Source organism: the organism of the source record quoted next, unplaced genomic scaffold, assembly GCF_019419815.1.
Source record: "Pyrus x bretschneideri cultivar Hongxiangsu unplaced genomic scaffold, Pyrus_bretschneideri_v1 Contig45, whole genome shotgun sequence".
NCBI classification, from domain to species: domain Eukaryota; kingdom Viridiplantae; phylum Streptophyta; class Magnoliopsida; order Rosales; family Rosaceae; genus Pyrus; species Pyrus x bretschneideri.
The window spans coordinates 1,383,713-1,403,870 of NW_025999779.1; the positions used below are offsets into that span (position 1 = coordinate 1,383,713).

Sequence of the window (20,158 nt, forward strand, 5' to 3'; positions counted from 1 at the left end):
TCGTTGATCTCCATCGTTGATTTGTAATTTGTTTTGCATGCTCTGTGCTGTTGTGTCACTAAATTCCATTGATCTTTTGTATTTACTGTATTTTAAATTCTTCTTAATTTCATCGACTGCTAGTTTGGGCCCTACGAGAATGATCGGAGAAAAGCAAATACTCAGGTGGGGTTTAGTTAAAAAGCTAAATCTGGAACCTCACTTAATTTTTTGGTTAGCTTTAACCTACCCCTTAAGGTAAAAACCACCCTGCATGCAACTGATTTGACCCTTGCCACCGACAATATAATGTTTTCTTGGATTCCTTCGTATAAGTAATATTACACTAATCACATTTTTAAACTAAGCTGATGAATCAAATTACAGAAAACTTAGAGCATACTTGCCAGGCTATTAAATTCTTATTATCATTATGACAGTTCATAAATAATACATCATCATTACTTGATAATTTAAAATAATTTGTAATAAAATCAGTTGTCTTATAGTATATAACTAACGAGAATTAACGTATGCATGCATTTGTGAGGTTGGATTTCAAATAAATTGTTGTAACGATGTCATCAATTGATCCCTTTTTTAATGAAGAAAAAAAAAACTTAAACATGCATCTGATGATGTGTCTGTGTTTGATTCCTCTTTTTCAATGTGTAGTTTGAATAGAAATGGTATTCATATTTTGTGCAATACATTGGAATCAGATTGAATCTATATATTGAAATTAAGCAAGCAGAAAACATACATTTTGAAACTAATTACAACTAGCTACAAGATACTCTTAATTATAAATGGTATATATTTAGAAGTAATATTACCAACCTAGCTAAAGCTAAGCTTGGCCAACATAAATACAATTAGACACACACACACACACACACAACTATTTTACATGTGACTAGCTATGGAGGAGTAAATTCAACTCAACTGCATGCATGATGCATCTTCAATATATATATTTGTGCACGCAATGCAATGCATGGTGATTCAATTAATATATCATGTGGCCTTGGAAATTAAAAGAGCTTTTGATATGATATAGTTTTTAGGTCGGTGGATATATTTGATTTCACGTGGACGGCCTGAGGTGGGTGTTATTCACGTTCAGGTCCACCATAAAAATGAAGACTGCCCATATGAAATGTATGCGACTAAATTAAGTTAAAAGATGGCACTATAACGTTTCGTTCTAACAAAATGATGATTAGTGTAAGTTTTCTAACACACATCAATGTTTTAGTAAATCAGGTGTAAACGTGTTCGATATAAGTTGTTCTCAAACTGAAAAAAGGGTACTATACCCTACTTTCACTTCATAGAAGTCCGAAAATGATCTGTGTGGAGCGAATTCATTTTTCATTTCACGTAATAATACATTACCAGATTTAAAAACGAGGACATAATAACCTTAAATCCGTTTTGTATAAAACCCGCTCTCGACATTCCTAATCATCATCTCACTCTCAATCATGAAATGTGAAGCAATCAGAGCACGTGAGAATTGTGGACCGTTTTTGCAGTATCATCACCATCACCAAATGGATGGACCCTAAACCTGTCCTTTTTGTCTGCATCTTTTGGCTACCTTTGCGGGGTGCTATTCTTTTCAAACTCTAAAGCTCAAAAGCTTACTCCTCTTTTTTCTCCATTGAAATGCTTCGACGTGTTAATTACCCTTCTTTCTCTCACTGCAATATTCACTACTGCCGGACTATACTGTTGGATGCGGCAAGTGGCGAAGTCCATGACGTGGTTCCAAGGTGGCCACAGATTCCATGCTACCTTCCAAACTTGAAAGATCTTCAAAAGAGATTTTGGGGTCCCATACCTCACCGCCCATATGAGTTTCCTTTTCAATCACACTGTTTAAAGATAATCACCGTTTTGATTATAAGCGGTATTATCATTCCTAGTTACATTAAATTTAAGAGAGCGGAAACGGAGGAGAGTTTGAATACGAAGACTGAATAAGTCAAAAAAAAAATCAAGTAACTACTATTAAGGGAAGCGGATATTGAGAGTTTGAATATGAATGTCCATTCATATGGTTCTATACAAATATCTTGGTTTTAAAAACTGTATATATTAAGACGGTTCTATACAAGTATCTTGGTTTTAAAAACTGTACATATTTACTAGCATGGTCCACCACTTACAGTATACGTTTGAAATTTCAAAATATATATAAATAGTAGTAAACGTATTCTCTACTCTCTTATTCTCATCCCCTTCCATCCTCTCTTCTCACACATTACTTTTTGTCTTATCATTTTTACAAAAAAATCAATATAAAATGTTAACGTGATTTAACCATGATCGTTTAAATATGAGGGGACGGAAGGGTAAAGAAATTAGAAGGGTAAAGAATCCTACTCCGTTTCGATTACCATGCAAGGATATGACATTTCACCCTTCCATGTGTGTATTTTTCCTCTCTTGGAATGTTGCGTGTGTATATATATATATGATCATGTAATGGTTTGAATTTAGACAAAAGGGTCATGGAATCGACTTTAGAGCGAAGCAGGTGAATTTTTTTTTCTTGACTCAAAATTTTACATCTCTTTGGCTCTTATAGCTAATTAATAATAGCGCAACATTTTGGTCCAGTGGCGTTCCAATTGTGGCCTTTGTCCCACTAAGTTGATCGGATTATTAATTATAAACCATAAACCATGAGTGCGGTTGGTAAGGTGGGGATGGACCGTGATGAACAAACGAATGAGGATCCTTTCTCTATTATCTTTGTTAGGATTCTGGATATTATTTAATTTCGTCTATTTATCGTATATTGTACGGTCAGAAATAATTTTAAATTTTTTTATTTAAAATTGAACACAAATAGTACCCGACAAAAACTGACAACACGATTTATGATAAACGAATACGATTGAAGGATCATCTGGATCCTCACAAAGAGGATCCGGAGACGATTCTCATTCTAAACAAATATCAAATATCTGCGTGTGGAGTACGAGTTCACAGGCACCCGTCACGTCATATTTTAATAAAATAATGATATGTGTAAGGTTTTCAACACATGACATGTATCAAACAGGGATGTTATATGAAGGTGAACTCGTTTGATGTAAAATGCTCTTTTTTTTTAGGAGAAGGACTTAAATATAACTGGTTACCATCACTATGGTGTCGTAATCCAATAACGTCATGTTATGTGTAGGATTTTCTTCATATAATACAATATTATTGAATCGGTACGTTACATGATTGTAAACATGGCAAGTTAATTTACTATATTAGAGCCACCGTGTACGTATGGCCTTAAATATTCTTGTTCTCCAACAAATATTAGACCATTTGAATGGTTGAGGGAATTATATAAGGAATTAGGAGGCACTGTGGGTATCCATATGGTCATATGGACAATTTTAATAGTGAGGGAATTATGGGAAAAGGACAATTTTAATTACTCTAGTCCCCCATGCCAACATTCTAAATTAAAGTATGAATTAACCCAACCGAAAATAGTCCCACCCATCTACTGGGATAAGTTATCCCAACTAATGAAAAAGTTTAGACAACTTTGTTTATATGATTGTTTGGGATATGCATAAAAGGGGAAGGCAATCATCATTCTTTATATAATAAAAGGCCACCTCATCCTAATTTTGGTAGGAAGCCTCCTGAAATGCTTCCTTTCACATTCATATATTATATCTTATTAATTCACTTCTTACAAAACTGTAAACCACGTTGATATTGACAATAAAATGAATAACTCAACTCTTTATAGTCTTTTCAAAGTTGATTGATTTTCCGACATCTAAGACAACTTTCACATCTTCATAATCAAGTGTTTCTACAAGTTACCAACATTAGTGAAATACACAATGCAAAAACTTGCGGATGCAGTATTGCTAAAATTCCTTCCAACGGGTTTCTCCAAACGACCAAATTTGATGTTCTTGTAAGAATTATTGTTAGTATCTATAACTTTGTCAATTACATCACTTGATTCGAGTGATCTTGCAGCCTTAATATGGTTAGAATAATAGAGTCTTAACTCTGATTAACCAATTACGTAGTCCATATTTGGTAAGACTTAATATGGTGGGATATAAAATATATAATTGTGATTATGGTACTTATATTTTTTCTCATTAAATGCAAACTAATAGAGAACTAAGAAAGAGCCATTCTTACCCAACAACATAATTGACCATTTGTCAACCCGCATAAACGACATAATAAATTAACTCTAATGTCTAATGCCTGCAAAACACAAAAAACCTATAATATGCTATTGACATGATAATTTGGATTGTTATGAAAATGAAAAATTTTAATAAAACACATGTATAGTGACATGTGTTATGCTTCAAACGCTACATGGCCATTCCAAATTCAAATTTTTTGGGTTTAATTTAAGTTGGTGTTGTACTATATGTGTTTTTTTTATGATCTCGATTCATTTACATGTTTTCAATGTAATTGGTTTGGCTTATTTCCATCAAGACCCTATGTCTTACAGTTCTTAGATATGGTTGGGTCATGGTTTATTTTCATTCTGTTAAAGTTTGGGCATATATGATCAACAAAGCATAGTCAAGTTTTAAATTAAACTATACATGTACATAGTTCAGGTTTGAGGTAGGACAATCTAGAGTCCGAGTTTGAGACCTGAGGCTTGGGTCCGAAAATTGGGGCATGGCTACCGTCCTCTTGCACTCTCAACCTCGTACCAGTCCTCCCACTATGCGTTCATTCATCTTCTTAGGAAAACATCTTTTTGTAAGAATTACTGAATCGCTATTTACGAGGTGTCAAACCTTCTCATTGATGAGAGCTCTTAGGAAAGATCAGTCTGTTATTCTTAGAGTAACTTTTATTCGTTGAGCGACGACCCTTCCACTCGGCACCGTCGGATCACTAAGGCCAACCTTCGTCCCTCTCGAAGAATGGGTCTTTCAGTCAAGCTTCCTTTTGCCTTTGCACTCGAGTGCCAATCTTTGGTTTAGACTATTAGACTACTGAGACCATCTTCAAAGGAGATTTCAAATTTTAAACATAAAATTTAAATTTAAAGGCTTATGTGGTGCATTGATCATTTTTTAAAATTTTGTTTTCCAACCAATATGTCAAATTTAGACTATTATTTATTACATTATTTACTTTTTATTCTTGCAATTAGTATTTTTAAAACACGAGTTATGTCTTTTTTTACTGTTATTGGTAATGTAGACTTTTTAACATCTTCTTTATAGATGCTCCGAGGTAAGCATAAACAAAATATATGGCAATCAATAACTATTTTGCTTCACTTTGCTGTGTGATACTCTTTTTTCTTTGACAGGATTGAAGGTTCTGACAAAATTTTAACGAGTACACCCTTATCATCCCCCATCATTTTGCTACCAATTTTTTCCGCACCTTGCTTTTAAAAACAACTATTGATTTTGGTTCCAATTTGCATTGCTTGGACATGGGCTGAAAAATCTGGCCCGAACAAAGGGGAGGTTCTACAGGATAAATGGGCTTCGTCATGGCCTTCCACCGACTACCAGAATAAATAGCTTCCAAATGCCCAACTTGATTTTGTCATTGGGTTTGCTCTTTCACTTAGAGGCTAGAGAGACTTAACGAAAGAAATGAAAAGAGGGAGAAGTAAAGAGAAAAGAGGAAGAGGATAAAACTAAAACATTCAATATTTTGATTCATATTTTCAAATGAGAAGGAAGAGACCTCAGTAACTAAATCCTAAAATATCTAAATGGGTTTATTATGCTTTTTTAGTACATCGATATATATTTTACATTAAGGGAAAAGAGGAGTTTGACAACCATATAATAGGCAACATAATGTAGTATCAAATTCGCTATTCATGAGATTCGAATTTAAAACCTCTCACTTACAAATGAAGAGAAATACAATTATACCATATTACTAAATTGCTAAACTTATCATACTAAAACAGGCCAAATCTAATATGATATCATAGAAATATGGTCTAAAAATATAATCTGCCTAACATTTTTTCGTGATGAAGATCCTACCTCCAAACCCAAATGCTAGAACTTAGCGGACACGTCGTCAAACAACGACCATGGTTTCTAAAGTGGCGTTTCCAGGTATATCCACATTTTGTGTGCCTCCACGTTCGCACCCAGTCAGCAATCCCCTATGCGAACCAATCCTGTCCTATCCAAACCCATTAATTTTCAATTTTTTTATCCACAATACCCTCCAAAATCCAAATCATCTCCCTTCTTAACCAAACAGCCCACTCCTCTCCTTGTAAAATCACTGTGTTCCCGCCGTCCATTTGGACTTCGTAAGAGCAATCCCAGCGTTGGGTATTGCTCGGGGGACAGGGGAGAAACAAGGGGCCCGAGGGCCAGGCGATGTGGTCCAGCGTAGCCCAGCCCGATGGAAGGGGGAGGCCCGAGCTCTGGGCCCGTGGGGGATTGCCAGCCCTTGAGCTCGAGGTGGGGGTGACGTAAGGCTGACGCCAAGGTGGCGTCAGAGCATTATTTAAATTTTTTTGTGTCAGGCGCGTGCACCCCGCCCGCGCGTGGGGGCGCGTCGCCGACACAAAAATCAGAAAAAACAGAAGCCGTCAGTTACCGTTGGGAAGCCACATGGCTTCCCACGGTGCATTAGATCCTAACGGTCACTTAATGTGGACCGTTCGATCTCAACGGTAAAAAAAAAAAAATTAAGTCAGATTTAATATCCACCATTCGATCTGAGATCAACGGTGGATATTAAAATGCTTTATAAATTAAAAAATAAATGAAAAAATAGTTTTAAAAATCTGAAAAGTTACCGTTGTGACACGTGGCACAATCTGGAGTGTTGGAGTTCAAATTTTTTTATATCCAACGGCAGAGATTAATTAATTGAATAAAAATTTAAAAAAAATTGTAAAAAATTCAAAAAAATTCAAAAAAATATCTGAAAAATCTGAAAAAAAATTGTAAAAAAAATTGTTTTTACTTTTCTATAAATACCTTCTCATTATCATCTACCTTACACAACAATTTCATATTTTCTCAACTACTTTCAATCACATTCCTTTCTTTGTCTCAAAGTTTGAATCCATTTTTTTTCAACAAAATGACCACTGGTGCAGGTACGAATTGGTCGCTTATTGAAGATGTTGCGTTGTGTACTAGCTGGGTTGAAGTTACTCATAGTTCGCTTACGGGTAATGAGATGCAGTTGCGAGAAATGTGGAGTCTTATTCATACCAATTATCTTGAGAAAATTGGTGGGAAAAGAACCAAAGAATCGATGTCCAGTCGTTGGAAATTACTTAGCCAATCGTTTAGTACGTGGAGAGACGCTTTGGCACAAGCTAGTAGTAATATTCGAAGTGGGGAAAATTACTCGGATCTGGTAACAAGATATTATTTATTTGATACCCAAATTTACATTATAATTATTTGTTTGTATTATTTATTTGTTATCTATATAATTTATTATTTATTGTTTGTATTATTTATTTGTTACGTACAAAATTTATTATTTATTGTTACTTATTTGTTACATTATAATTATGTTGTTTGTTACATTATAATTATGTTGTTTGTATTATTTATTTGTTTGTTACATTATAATTATGTTATTGTTACTTATTTGTTACATTTATTTGTTACATTATAATTATGTTGTTTGTATTATTTATTTGTTACTTATTTTCATTAAAATTAATGTATAATATCACTTACATTAAGAAAAAAAAATGTGTATATTTAAGGTTAAAATTAATGTATAATATCACTTACATTAAGAAAAAAAATGTGTATATTTAAGGTTAAAATTATTTACTAAACTTGGAACTCTAGCCCCATGTTATGATTAACATGACATATATATATATATATATATATATATATATATATTTGCTAGGTATACATTTGCATGAAACTTAAACTTGGGTTGATTGATGGAACTGAATGTTTCTTTTTAAAATCATCTTGTAATCCCATATTTAATAAATCATTCAACCGGTGGGAATGTTGGAATATTGTCAAAGATTGTCCTAAATTTAGAGTTGTGCCAGTCGGTCCAGAAGTGCACATGAACAGCACCCCTCTACACTATACACCCGATCATGTTCATGAAGATGATGCAGAAGAAGTGCCCGAAACGCCCCTCCCTGAACAAGCGTCGGGTTCGACCCGTTTTCCAATTTGGCCTCAAGGTAAGAAGGCTTCAAAGAGAAAAGGGAGTGCTTCGAAGAACGATTATGCAAAGTTCATGGAAGAACTTACTCGCCAAGGTGAATTGACTTTGGCGAGGGAACTGGCGAAAGATGAGGCTGATAAGGCTAGAGAGGCATCAAAAGCAGCAGCTGTTGAGAGAGAATTTTATGTTAATGAGAGAGAAAGAGAGCTACTTAGGCAAGAAAGGGAACATGTTAGAGAAGAAAGACGGGCTCAACAAGATCGTGAGATTATGAACATGTCTTTAGAAGGGAAGTCTCCAAATTCTAAATTTTTTTGGAAGTCAGAGAAAGCGGACGTGGTGCGAAGGAGGCGTGCAAGAGAAACAATAGCAAGCCAAGGTGGTTCTAGCACCGCAAGAGAAGATCATCCTAGCACCACAAATTGGTTAAGTGATGATGAATAGAGTACTTTTTGTAATCGGAGCCCATAATTTTCCAATCACTTTGGGTTGTAATTTATTATTTATTGTTTGTATTATTTATGTTGTTTCCAATTTCTTGAATATTTATTCAAATTAATTTGGTAAGTTATTTATACTAAGAATTAATTTGGTAAGTTATTTATGTTGTTAAAAGTCCATGACCATGACCATCATTCTAATTAAAAGTCCTTGTATAAAATAATTAAAAGTCCTTGTATAAAATAATTAAAAGTCCATCGGTATAATTAAAAGTCCTTGTATAAACATAAACATAAAAAAACTACATATACTAAGAATTACATAAACATAAACATAAAAAAATTACATAAACATAAACATACTAAGAATTAGATATACTAAGAATTACATAATGGTAGGATTTTTGATACATTAATCCAAAACAAAAGATGAACAATATATACATGCAAAAACATAAAGTCTACTTTTTTTTTTTATTTTGAAGAAAAAAACATAAAGTCTACTTGTATGATGGTGCCATTCTCTTTAATGATGATATGCTTTAATGTATTAACCAAAGCAAAATATGTACATATGTGAACATAGCGTCTACTACTTACATCAAAGCCATGATAAAATAAAGAGTGTAACTAATTAAGATGAGAATTATGCACAATCACAATTTTAAGGTTGCAAGCAATTTGAACATACACTAAAAGCCAAACATAAATACTCATCTGGCTTTCTAATATTAAACATAAACATAAACATACTAAGAATTACATAAACATAAACATAAACATACTAAGAATTACATATACTAAGAATTACATAAACATAAACATAAAAAAAGTACATAAACATACCAAATAATAAAACACACCAAATAAAATAACATAAACATACCAAATTAAAAAAAACACACTAAATGAACTTAATAATTATCTTCACCTTGTTTCAATGCCCACTGGTGCTCTATCAAGTCAATTTGTCGGGCATTGTGCATGTCTGGCCTTTGAAATGCAGTATATCGTTGAATGAGCCTTTCATTGTAACGTCCATCCTTTTGTAATGGCTCATGTTGCACGGGCTCATCGGTGGCGTCATGAGCACAATATATACGTGTTCTTGAATTGTTCATCGGGTCTGGCTCATATTCATCAACAACTTCATAATCGTACTCATCTTCCACAATCATGTTGTGAAGAATGATGCACGTCATCATGATGGATCGAAGCGACTCCACATCAAACAATCTGGCAGCACCCTTGACGATCGCCAGCGAGCTTGGAGGATACCGAAACAACGCTCCACATCCTTCCTGCACCCCTCTTAACAGCTTGCAAAGTGTTTTTCCTTTGCACTCCGCGGACGTGGCACTGTTTTGACAAATGTTGACCAGCGCGGGTAGATGCCGCCAGCTAGGTAGTATGGCCCGTCGTACATACGTCCGTTGACCTCATACGTAACTTTTGGTGCCTTTCCTTGCAGGACATCATTGAACATTGGGGATTGGGCAAAGACGTTGATGTCATTTTGAGCTCCCGGGACCCCGAAAAAGGCGTGCCAAATCCATGTATCAAACGATGCCACCGCCTCCAGAATGATACTTTTTGCTCCTTTTCTGTCCCCGTAAGCGTCTTGCCATGCACTTGGACAGTTTTTCCACGTCCAGTGCATACAATCAATGCTTCCAATCATCCCAGGAAAGCCACGCATCTCCGCCTTCTTCAACAGCCGCTCCAAGTCCATGTGTGTAGGTTTGCGGAGGTACTCAGCGGTGTAGATAGATTCGATTGCTCCGCAAAACCTCATCAGGGACTCAAGAATGGTTGATTGCCCCATCCTCGTTATCTCATCCACTTGGTTTGCAGATGCTCCATATGCAAGCATCCGCAAGGCAGCAGTAATTTTTTGCTCAAGTAGTAGACCCATAGCACCAAAAGCATCTTTTTTTTTGCACAAAATAAGAATCATGGTTGCAAACAGCAATCATGATTTTGTTGAACAAATGTCGTTCCATTCTAAAACGACATCTAAAGTACGTATCAGGGAATGCACTATTAGGAACAAAATAATCATCCAAGAGTTCCATACCTCGTCGTTGCTTGCTTCTATCAAGGTTTCCGGAACGGCTGGGCCTGCAAATCTGAGTCGCAGCTTGGATGACTCGACGGGAATGTGAGGCTCTGCCCTTTCTTACTTCGTCATCTCTCATTTGACGCGCCTCATCCTCTTCCCTCTCATTTCTTACCCCCTGGTGATTGAACATTGCTTCTGATTCGTTAAACAATTCTTCCTCTTCCTGATTGAATTCCCACATCATCCTTGAGGACGAAGAAGAAGACATTGAAAGAAAGAAACAGAAACTATGAATAATGATACAGATTTTTGTGAATAAGGAAGCAGAAACTATGAATAATGATAGAGATCTTGAGAATTTTGGTGTGAGATTTGTGAGGATGGATGGTGGATTATATAGAGGATTCAGAAAGGATTAGGTTGTGCATAATGCCACGTGGCATGCCGTCATTCGTTACAAATCTGATGGAAATCTATCCTCAAAGATTGTGAACAGATTATGACACGTGGCGCGACGTGATTTGTTAATAATCTTATCAGAAATCCATCACCAATAATTGTATTATTTTGTATTATTTAATAATACTTCGGATAATGACACGTGGCGCAACGAGAACGATTAAAAATTTTATCCGATATTACAATTAAAATTATTTTGTATTATTTTATAAATAAAAAAAATACTAATATTTTATTGCCTATTGCCAGGGCTATTGAAGTGTAACGGTGGAGATGCAAATTCTATTGCCAGGGCTACTTACTGTTCATTAAGGGCAATTACTGTTCATTAGGTGGATTGAATAGTGTATTGCCAGGGGGGAGGGCTCCAACGCTGGAGTTGCTCTAACATTGAATTCTCATCCCAACTTCAAAGTTTAGAAGATAAATTAGATAAATTTCAATATGGTTGCCCGATTAGAGAATATAAAATCGATTCCCCAACTCACAAATTTAGGAGAGAAACTTCCATAAAAATTTCAAATCAGGGCACGTCTCACCAATTCAACGAAACTAGTGGATTAAGGTAAGGTTGACAGACTATTCTTTTTTTAAAAGGAGATTAGCTGATGGTTTCGGTATGACAATCTACTTTTCTGGAGATCGAAAAGATTCATAAAGGCATTTCAGCCTCCCCCCACTGCCATCATATGATTCACCAACCATAAAACGAACTAGAACATGTGGTGTGAAATAATGGTCTACAAATGTTATTGAAACTAAGTATTAATTGCATAAAAAAATACACGTGTATGCAACTATCACAATTTTTTTTAGGTTTTTATCACAAATAGTCTTTAAAATTGATCCTTACCATCAAAATTGTCCCTGAAATTGAAAATCAAACAATGTAGTCCCTGAAAAATAGGTGTCGTAAATCAATGTGGTACTTCTGTCACAATTATATTAAAAATTCTGTTAAGTGTTGAAGTGGCATTGGCCCCATAAGTCCTTTTTTTTTTTTTTTCTCACAAATGGTCATTAAAATTGACTCGCAACATCAAAATGATCCATAAAATTGAAAATTGCTCAATGTAGTCCCGCAAGTAAGTGTCTCAAATCAATGTAGTCCTTCTATTACAATTCTATAAAAAATTCTGTTATGTGCTGATGTAACACATAAATGGGTCACATAAGTCTAATTAAATTAAAAAAAAATTACAAATAGGCTTAATAATTTAATAGTTAATAAAAAAAATTGTCAACCCAAAAATCCAATCTTGCAATCACCTTCGATCCTAGTTCACATTTCTCTACCTCCTTTGCTCTCTATTCTCTAATAAAAAATAAAAAAAAATCTCATTACACCTATTTTTACACATTTCGGCATCCTTCACCAAATTGAACCTGGATCGAGATCACCTTTGGTGACTACTTGGCCGATTGTCAACGACTTTTGGGACATCACAGTTAATATTTAGGCGATCAATATCCTCATACCCTTAATTTTGGAGAGATTGTTTGGCGCTTTCTTGGTGGTCTGGTAATGCAAAGAACGACGAGGTATGCCTTGAGATAATGAGGTTATAACTGAGGTGCGTCTATTGTTGGTTGAAAACTATTTCCACAACCCCTCTTAGGCCTTGGTTAAGCCTTGTGCCTTTGAGAGTTTATGGAAGGGGTTTCTCTTCGGTGTAGGCCCTACTAAAAGAAAAAAAAAAATCTATTGAGCAAAAAAGTATTTAGACAACTCTTTTAATTAATTGTTAAGCCCACATTAGCACATAACAATTTTTTTTTTAACAGAATTGTGGCGGAATGATCATATTGATTTGCGATACCTATTTTCAAGGACTACATTAATCGGTTTTCAATTTCAAGGATCATCTTGATGGTGTGGTCAATTTCAAGGACCATTTTCAAGATGGTGTGGTCAATTTTAGGGACATTTTGATGATGTGGGTTAATTTTATAGACCATTTGTGATAAAAACTCGTAAATCTTATGGGACCCATTTATATGTCACATTAACACTTAATAGAATTTTTAACACAATTGTAACAGAAAGAACACATTGATTTGCGACACATATTTTTAGACAATATATTGATTGATTTTTAATTTTAAGAATTATCTTGATGGTGATGATCAATTTCAAAGATTATTTGTGCTAAAAATCTTTGTTTATTTTTATTTTAAATTTTTTAACTTTTTATTTATTTATTTATTTATTTTTTATCAAGAGGTGCAATTCTTACCGGGAAACGCTGCCGTGTCGCCTCGTCATCAGTTTCGTCACTCCAAGAAAATATCAGAAACTGATAAACCGCACACCTCATTTTCTCATCAGGCGCTCTCCGCAGCAGCTTTGCCTTTTTACTTGAAAGCTCTCTGCAAAAGCCAAATTGCAAGGCCTTTCCCTTCGGCCTTCCTCTCTCTCCTCGCCATTTTTAGTTACAGTTCGCTTCAAGCTTCAATTTTCTCTTCTGGGTAACCTAGTTTTCAGCTTATTTAGGCGAATGGACGGCGGATTCGAGCCCCAGGTCTCCATTGACGACGACCGTTCTTACCAGAAAGTCAACTCTCTCACCGAGATGGTATCTGGGAATTTCGGGTATTTCTCATTAAGATTCAATTTAATTTAATTTTTTATTTATTTTTGAGCTGAATTTTTGTGATTAATTGTTGTTGGTATGATGTATTTTTGAAGGTGCGCGCATTACAGACGGAGGTGTAAGATCAGAGCACCCTGCTGTGATCAGATATTCGATTGCAGGCATTGCCATAACGAAGCTAAGGTCTGTTATTTTTTTTGGTTTTCGAGTTTTTATTGATTTCGTGATCGTTGTGAAATTCGGCCTCTTATGATTGTGGTAATATGTTTATTTGGAGCAGAATTCATTGGAAGTTGCTCCTCTTGATCGCCATGACGTTCCTCGGCACGATGTGAAAAGGGTCAGTTGCTTTTACACCCCCTCATTAATCACATCAATGTCGAGTTTGATACCAATTTATTCCCTCATCTTAGTGTAAATATATCGTTATATAGAAAAAAATAGTTAAGAAGAAAAGGAATTTGGAAATTGGAATAGAATTAGAAACTATTGTTGGGCATTTTTCGCCATGGAGATCTGATTTTATCTGGGTTTTGCTGGATGTGAATTTGCTTTCCATTTATGTTTGCTAATCATGTGTAGCGTTAAAGGGTTAGCATTAAAAGATCTAAACTTTATGGATTAGGTGTATATTATGCCTCTTTCCTGTTATTTCCCTCGGCCCTCGTCATGCCATTTTCTTTTGAAGTTGTTAATCATTGGGAAATGTTACTGATCCAGTTTTACTTTGGTTGCCTTGCCTTGTATCTTTCAGATCATCTGCTCCTTGTGCAACAAAGAACAAGATGTAAGCCTTCTTTTAGAAGATTCCGATAATGATTATTGTATTTCCAAATCTAAGGATTGAGGCTAATGGATTCTCAAGTTCTGATATCTTTTTCAGGTTCAACAGCTCTGTATCCAATGTGGGGTTTGCATGGGAAACTATTTTTGCTCCAAATGCAAGTTCTTTGATGATGACGTAAGCCCTGAATTCATATTCTCATAATTATAAAACCCTGTTTTGAAAACACTTGCATCGTTGAAAAATCCAAGTTTTTATTTTTTGCTAGGTTTCGAAGAAACAGTATCATTGTGACGAATGCGGTATCTGCAGGTTGGACTTTTTTCTACACTTTTGTGTTCGATTTTGTTGTTTGTTTTCTTGTCACTATGTTCTTAAATTGTTATGAATGCGTGTTACCTTTCATTATCTTACGTCTAGAAAAGTTTCTTCATCGATAAGAGTTTGCACGTGTCTAAGCCTGTTTTAATTGTTGTTTCAGAACTGGAGGTGGGGAGAATTTTTTCCACTGTAACAAATGTGGTAAGATGTTAACCTTTGCTTTTTTCCTTTTACATACTTTTAATCATACTTCTATAAATAGTCTAAATTAGATATCTCTATCAATGTTTTAGGATGTTGTTACTCAAACGCGTTGAAGGATTCACATAATTGTGTGGAAAAAGCTATGCATCATAATTGCCCTGTGTGCTTTGAGGTAAAGTTTGGAGGATACGATGTCCAAGTATTAAGGGAAATTTGGAAAGTTAACATTCTTTCTAACAAACTAAAGACTTTTAGCTTCTTTTTCAAGATTTGGAAATATATCGAGGCCCCCTCGAGTGGTTAAAATTCTTATAGTTAAAAAAAATGGACTAAAGTTTTGAACAAATTCAAAATTTTGTTAATTTAAAAAAAAAAAAATTCCAAGTATTATATACTGAGTTTTCTGCATTATAGTGCGCCAACTCACATCAGTATTTGTGCAGTTTCTTTTCGATACAAGGGAAGACATTGCTGTCTTGCGGTGTGGACACACTATACATTTGGAATGTGTAAAAGAGATGCAGCGGCATTTCCAGTAATTCGTTTTTGTTTTCTAGATATTTATATATACCGATAATCTGATGTAGGTTGTTATAAATGGTAAAGAAACTGTAGCCATATTAATTGTATATAACTGTGCAGGTACTCGTGCCCAGTTTGCTCAAAATCATTCCGTGATATGTCCCATGTGTGGGAAAAACTTGATGAGGAGGTAAATCTAGGATTCGATGATTCAATTTAATATGAGTGGTATGACTACCTCTTAGTTCCTGTCTTTCTTGTTTACCAATCTCTTTCAAATCAATTTCAGGTTGCGGGGACTCCCATGCCTCTAAAGTATCTAAATAAGATGGTAAGTGTACACAGATGATCACTTTCTGTGGCTTCTGCAACTATTAGGTAATTAAATTTCACACGCATTTGGTTAGGTTTGGATCCTCTGCAACGACTGCGGAGAAATGTCTGAGGTCAATTTCCACATTTTGGGGCACAAGTGCCCCATGTGCAAATCCTTCAATACAAGGAAAACACGAGGAGGGCCAGCATCATGCTCGTCAAGGATTACTGCAATGATGAGGTGACGAACCTCTAGATCAAAACTTATGATGTATTACTTCCCAAATTATATAAAAAAAAGTCAGCTTTTAGTTGTGACAGGGAAAAATGGTTTGGCCAGTCTTTCTGTTCTTAGGCCAGTAAGTTTCGCCGTAGGTTTAGTCGGGGGAAATTTGCTCATATTTGAGCCAATTTCCGTGTGCTGATGGGCAGGGGAAAGCATTTTGCATTTGAAATGGGAATGCATTGTATGAGGCTTCATCAATGGAAAATGCTAGTAAACTATCATGAATTAAATATGTAATACAGTTACAAATAGGTATGCAGCTTCTGAAGTACATATAGATTTATTGAAGAGAGAAACCGAAAGCAAACGTAGACCTTCTGAGATAGTCTTGAACTCACAGTTTCTGAAGTACATATAGAATTTGCCAAGATGTTAGTTATGCATGTCTCACTTGCTGAATGACGAGCCGTGGAGCTTGACCTCCCGGTCATTTAGAGGTTGTACTGGTCTTGAATTCATCTCTGCATACTGCATTCAGACAAATCAAGAAGAGTTAATAGGTGTAGCTAGTTAGTTGGAAGAATCACTTCACGAAGACAGGCTACTCACCTTGTAAACGGCTTTTTGAAGCAACGCCACCTGTGATCGTGAAACTGTATGTACCTGTGAACAGTTTGTAATCAGCTTGGTTCTCGTTTTCAGGTACCAAAATGTGAATTTGCAAGAGTAGGGAAAATTTTTCAGGGCCGATGAAGTGGCTGTACCTGTTTGTTTATGGTCCAAGTAACTCCTTCGGTGCAAGGAGGGGTTGTGAACGATCCCATGTATCTGTAAAATTTTGAGCTCATCCTCTTCATCATCCTCCTTGCCGCATCCTGCTTCCCCTTCTGAGCCTTTTTCATCTTCCTCGGATCGACCACTCCCAGGTGGACCTCCGTTGGCTTTTGAATCATAGACCGTATCGCCTTTCGCACCTGAAAAGTACGAACACCACCATTGATCTTCCTATATTCGCCTTTTCTAGCTTTTAACTGAAACGAGTTTTTACAGCGGAATGATGGAAGTTTTTACCTGTGTGATGAAAGGATTGGGTTTGCCAATTTTGTAGAGGAATCCAACCACAGCTACACGAGTGTTGCTGGTGTCTTTGTGAACCATGTGCAGTTCCACATCATAGGTTTTGCCATTCATGGTGTGCTCGGAGGGGGCGTGCCAATGGCATTGCCGGAGCAAGTATTCTGTGCCGTTGATCGTGACTCCTCCGGCATAACCCTCCCACACAACCTGCTTTGTCAAAATTACAACAAAAGCAGTAAAAACTCATGCCTTGGACGGTAAATAAACAAGAAAACAGAAGCGGGATTTTACACTTTCTTACCGAAATAGCATGGCCTTCGTTCTTCATCAAGGCTTGGGTAGGCTTGTAATGGATTTTAAGATGATCCGAAGTTGAGTTAACTTTGTCTGCAATGGCATCCCTCAAATCTATAGGTGATTGTAGTTTTCCATCCTTACATGTGCTCCATTCTTCCTTAAGGTCTCCCCAATGTTCTGGTCCTCTCTCGTCCCCTTCAGTGTATGCAAACTCTATGGGATCTTCTGCACAAAAAACCCTAACTCAATAAGATTGCGATGATCCAGACGTGAGTTAGGCTAGTAGGCAGAGCACTGTGCCCTCCCAATGCCCGAATTCAAATCCCCATCGATTCCCGTAAATTAAATCAATTTAGAATATCGTTTTCTAATGAATGACGTTTATGATGATGAATAAGATGACGAAAAAAAAAAGCAAGCATATAGACATTACCCTCATTGGAAAATTTGGAAGCCCTAGTGGGTGATGCATCCCAGCACAGAAGAAACAGTGTGAATGCAATGAAGCCAAGGTGGATTTGCTTTGATCCAAACATGTTTTGAGAGGCAATTGTCACAAATTGCTATACCCCCAAGATCTCTTCCCTCCTGGATTTTATAGCAAAATGTGTTGCAATTGCCAATGGATGGAAAACCAAATCACAAATTCTCCATGATGTGCCAGTCCCCATTTGTGCTTTTTTAATTTACTTTTTTTGGATTTTTGGTAGGTAAATTTACTTCTTTTGCACCGAAATTCTGGAAGTTGTAGTAACTAAATGTGGTTAATTTACACCCAATATAAATAGATATGATTGTTGCAAAACCTCTGGCCAGTATGTCCCTCTCATTCTTTTAACTCCTTGATTTATGTAATTAATCTCTCTCTCTCTAACAAAATATTTCTGTCCGCAAATCATTCTTGTTATAATTAGCTCTAGATTAAGGGGAATCTAAATTTCGTAGACTGAGAATAAAAATATCGCAACAATATTAGCTCAGGAAGCAAAAATACCATCAACGGTTGTTTTGGTGTGGAGGCACACATATTCATGTCCTTTTTTGGACATAACTTATTCATGTTTTCGATTTTTATAGCTATGTTTTTAGTAATTTATGAGTTTGAGTCCTACTCTTAATGTGAGTGAGACCAAACTATATATATTTGGTGCATGTGTTTTGGTAAGAGGTGGTTAAAACCTCTTAGGAAACTGGTTACATCCGACTCCATGACAGGATGAGTGGTTACCAACAGATTTGACATTTGTGTTGTTTTAGTGTCATACTCGATATTTTAACGGGTTGTGTCGTGTAATACCTCTTAAAATAAACAGATAAATGACCCGATTCAAACTTGACCCGTTAATATTAATAAGTAATATAACCTAATCCGTTACCTGTTAAAGAAAATATATTTTAAACCAATAAATAGTCAAATGACAAACATAATACTAAATTATTATATACATACCACATTGTTACATAAATAGTTCAAAACATAAAAACACATTTGTCTTTAATTAATATAGAAGTGTGGAAAATATAAAAAAGATATATAAACACTCATAAGGACAAGCTTTACAACTTTCGTAAAGAGCTCAACTTCGAAATTCGCCATTATAATCACATAAACTATAGGTCGAAATTTAATCATTGATTGTCGTTTACATTTAAGCTCCATTCTTCTCACCATTTTTTTATTTTCCAGATTTTCTTTTTTGAAAACATGATCTTTCAAAGGATGCATGAAGATGAATGGTTCGCATTGTTGATATTACTTTCAAAGTTTTAACGTTAGTGAAAATATTGCTCGGAGTTTATAAGGCCTCTAAAAACTATATAACATTGATTCGTATTTTAGTTAACCATAAATATCGGAATGTGATATCACGATTTGAACTGCTCATTTTTCTATATCCGCTAAAAGATCATGTTTTTAAAAAAGAAAATATAAAAAAATGATATTCGGTGAGAAGAATAAAGAATAAACAACAATTGATGGTCAAAGATAAATCTAAGGTTTATGGATTATGGTGTCTGACTTCGGAGTTGAACCCTTCACGAAAGTTGTAAAGCTTGTCATTACGAGGGATTGAATATTTTTATTTTTTACATTTTTCACTACAATAATTATTATGAATTTTATTAATTTGTACTCAAATAAAAAACATTATTCATGAGGGTTTTTGGAGGATTTTAAAAATCTAAACGGCAACGTAACCATCGTCTATGCGTGGATGATCCAAACACGGGCGTTTATATATTCTTTAACATTTTTCACACTTGTACATAAATTATTATTTATTTTTATTTATTTGGACATACCTAAAAATACTATTCACAAGGGTTTGTAGGGTTTTAAAAATTTAAACAACGATATACCCATCTCAAAGCGCAGAGGATGCGATCATGAGCGTTTGCATATTTTTTCGTACTTGTAAATTAATTAATATAATTTTTAACGTGTTTGGTGTTTTTAAATTACTTTGATATTTTTATTTTTGAAAGTGTTTTATCTCTATTAATTAATGAAACCTTCTTTGTCAACCAAAAGAAGATGAAAAGACAACTTAGTCTTCTATCACACAAAAAAAAATGATGGGCAATAATGTAATTTTATAGGTCCAAAATTTGCTTTTTTTTTATTGAAGCCTCACCTATAGGTACCTATAGGTGATGTTAAAATATCTCTAATATTTAAAATTAAAAAAAAAAACCAAAAACAAAAAC

General features: G+C 35.2%; 2 protein-coding genes across 3 annotated transcripts; one reads left to right on the forward strand and one right to left on the reverse strand.

Annotated features, from left to right (window-relative positions):
- The first annotated feature begins 13,409 nt into the window (after positions 1-13,409).
- LOC103941272 (E3 ubiquitin-protein ligase RZFP34) lies at positions 13,410-17,229 on the forward strand. Of its 2 annotated transcripts, none has more exons than XM_009351468.3 (14): positions 13,410-13,702; positions 13,799-13,886; positions 13,984-14,043; positions 14,458-14,490; positions 14,587-14,664; positions 14,756-14,799; positions 14,969-15,009; positions 15,102-15,184; positions 15,456-15,547; positions 15,655-15,724; positions 15,824-15,865; positions 15,942-16,090; positions 16,778-17,056; positions 17,126-17,229. In XM_009351468.3, exons 1-13 carry the CDS (start codon positions 13,608-13,610, stop codon positions 16,803-16,805), a joined length of 903 nt encoding a protein of 300 aa, XP_009349743.2. In that variant the 5' UTR covers positions 13,410-13,607; the 3' UTR covers positions 16,806-17,056; positions 17,126-17,229. The 2 variants fall into 2 exon arrangements, with proteins under 2 accessions (XP_009349743.2, XP_048423554.1); XM_048567597.1 differs by having other exon boundaries at positions 17,184-17,229.
- Positions 16,157-18,270, reverse strand: LOC103941274 (alpha carbonic anhydrase 7). The gene is made up of 6 exons (XM_018646000.2): positions 17,883-18,270; positions 17,454-17,674; positions 17,147-17,359; positions 16,840-17,049; positions 16,685-16,738; positions 16,157-16,603 (listed from the first exon to the last, which is right to left on the reverse strand). The coding sequence occupies exons 1-6, from the start codon at positions 17,983-17,985 to the stop codon at positions 16,523-16,525; spliced, it is 882 nt and encodes a 293-aa protein (XP_018501516.2). The 5' UTR covers positions 17,986-18,270; the 3' UTR covers positions 16,157-16,522.
- Positions 18,271-20,158: the final 1,888 nt, after the last annotated feature.

Excerpts from the sequence above, each read along its gene's own strand:
- LOC103941272 (XM_009351468.3), top strand. The coding sequence starts at position 13,608 with ATGGACGGCGGATTCGAGCCCCAGGTCTCCATTGACGACGACCGTTCT. Across the intron at positions 14,491-14,586 it reads TGTGCAACAAAGAACAAGAT|GTTCAACAGCTCTGTATCCA; the intron begins GTAAGCCTTCTT and ends TATCTTTTTCAG. Across the intron at positions 15,548-15,654 it reads GAGATGCAGCGGCATTTCCA|GTACTCGTGCCCAGTTTGCT; the intron begins GTAATTCGTTTT and ends ATAACTGTGCAG.
- LOC103941274 (XM_018646000.2), bottom strand. The coding sequence starts at position 17,985 with ATGTTTGGATCAAAGCAAATCCACCTTGGCTTCATTGCATTCACACTG. Across the intron at positions 17,050-17,146 it reads CCAATCCTTTCATCACACAG|GTGCGAAAGGCGATACGGTC; the intron begins GTAAAAACTTCC and ends CGTACTTTTCAG. Across the intron at positions 16,739-16,839 it reads CTTGGACCATAAACAAACAG|GTACATACAGTTTCACGATC; the intron begins GTACAGCCACTT and ends AACTGTTCACAG.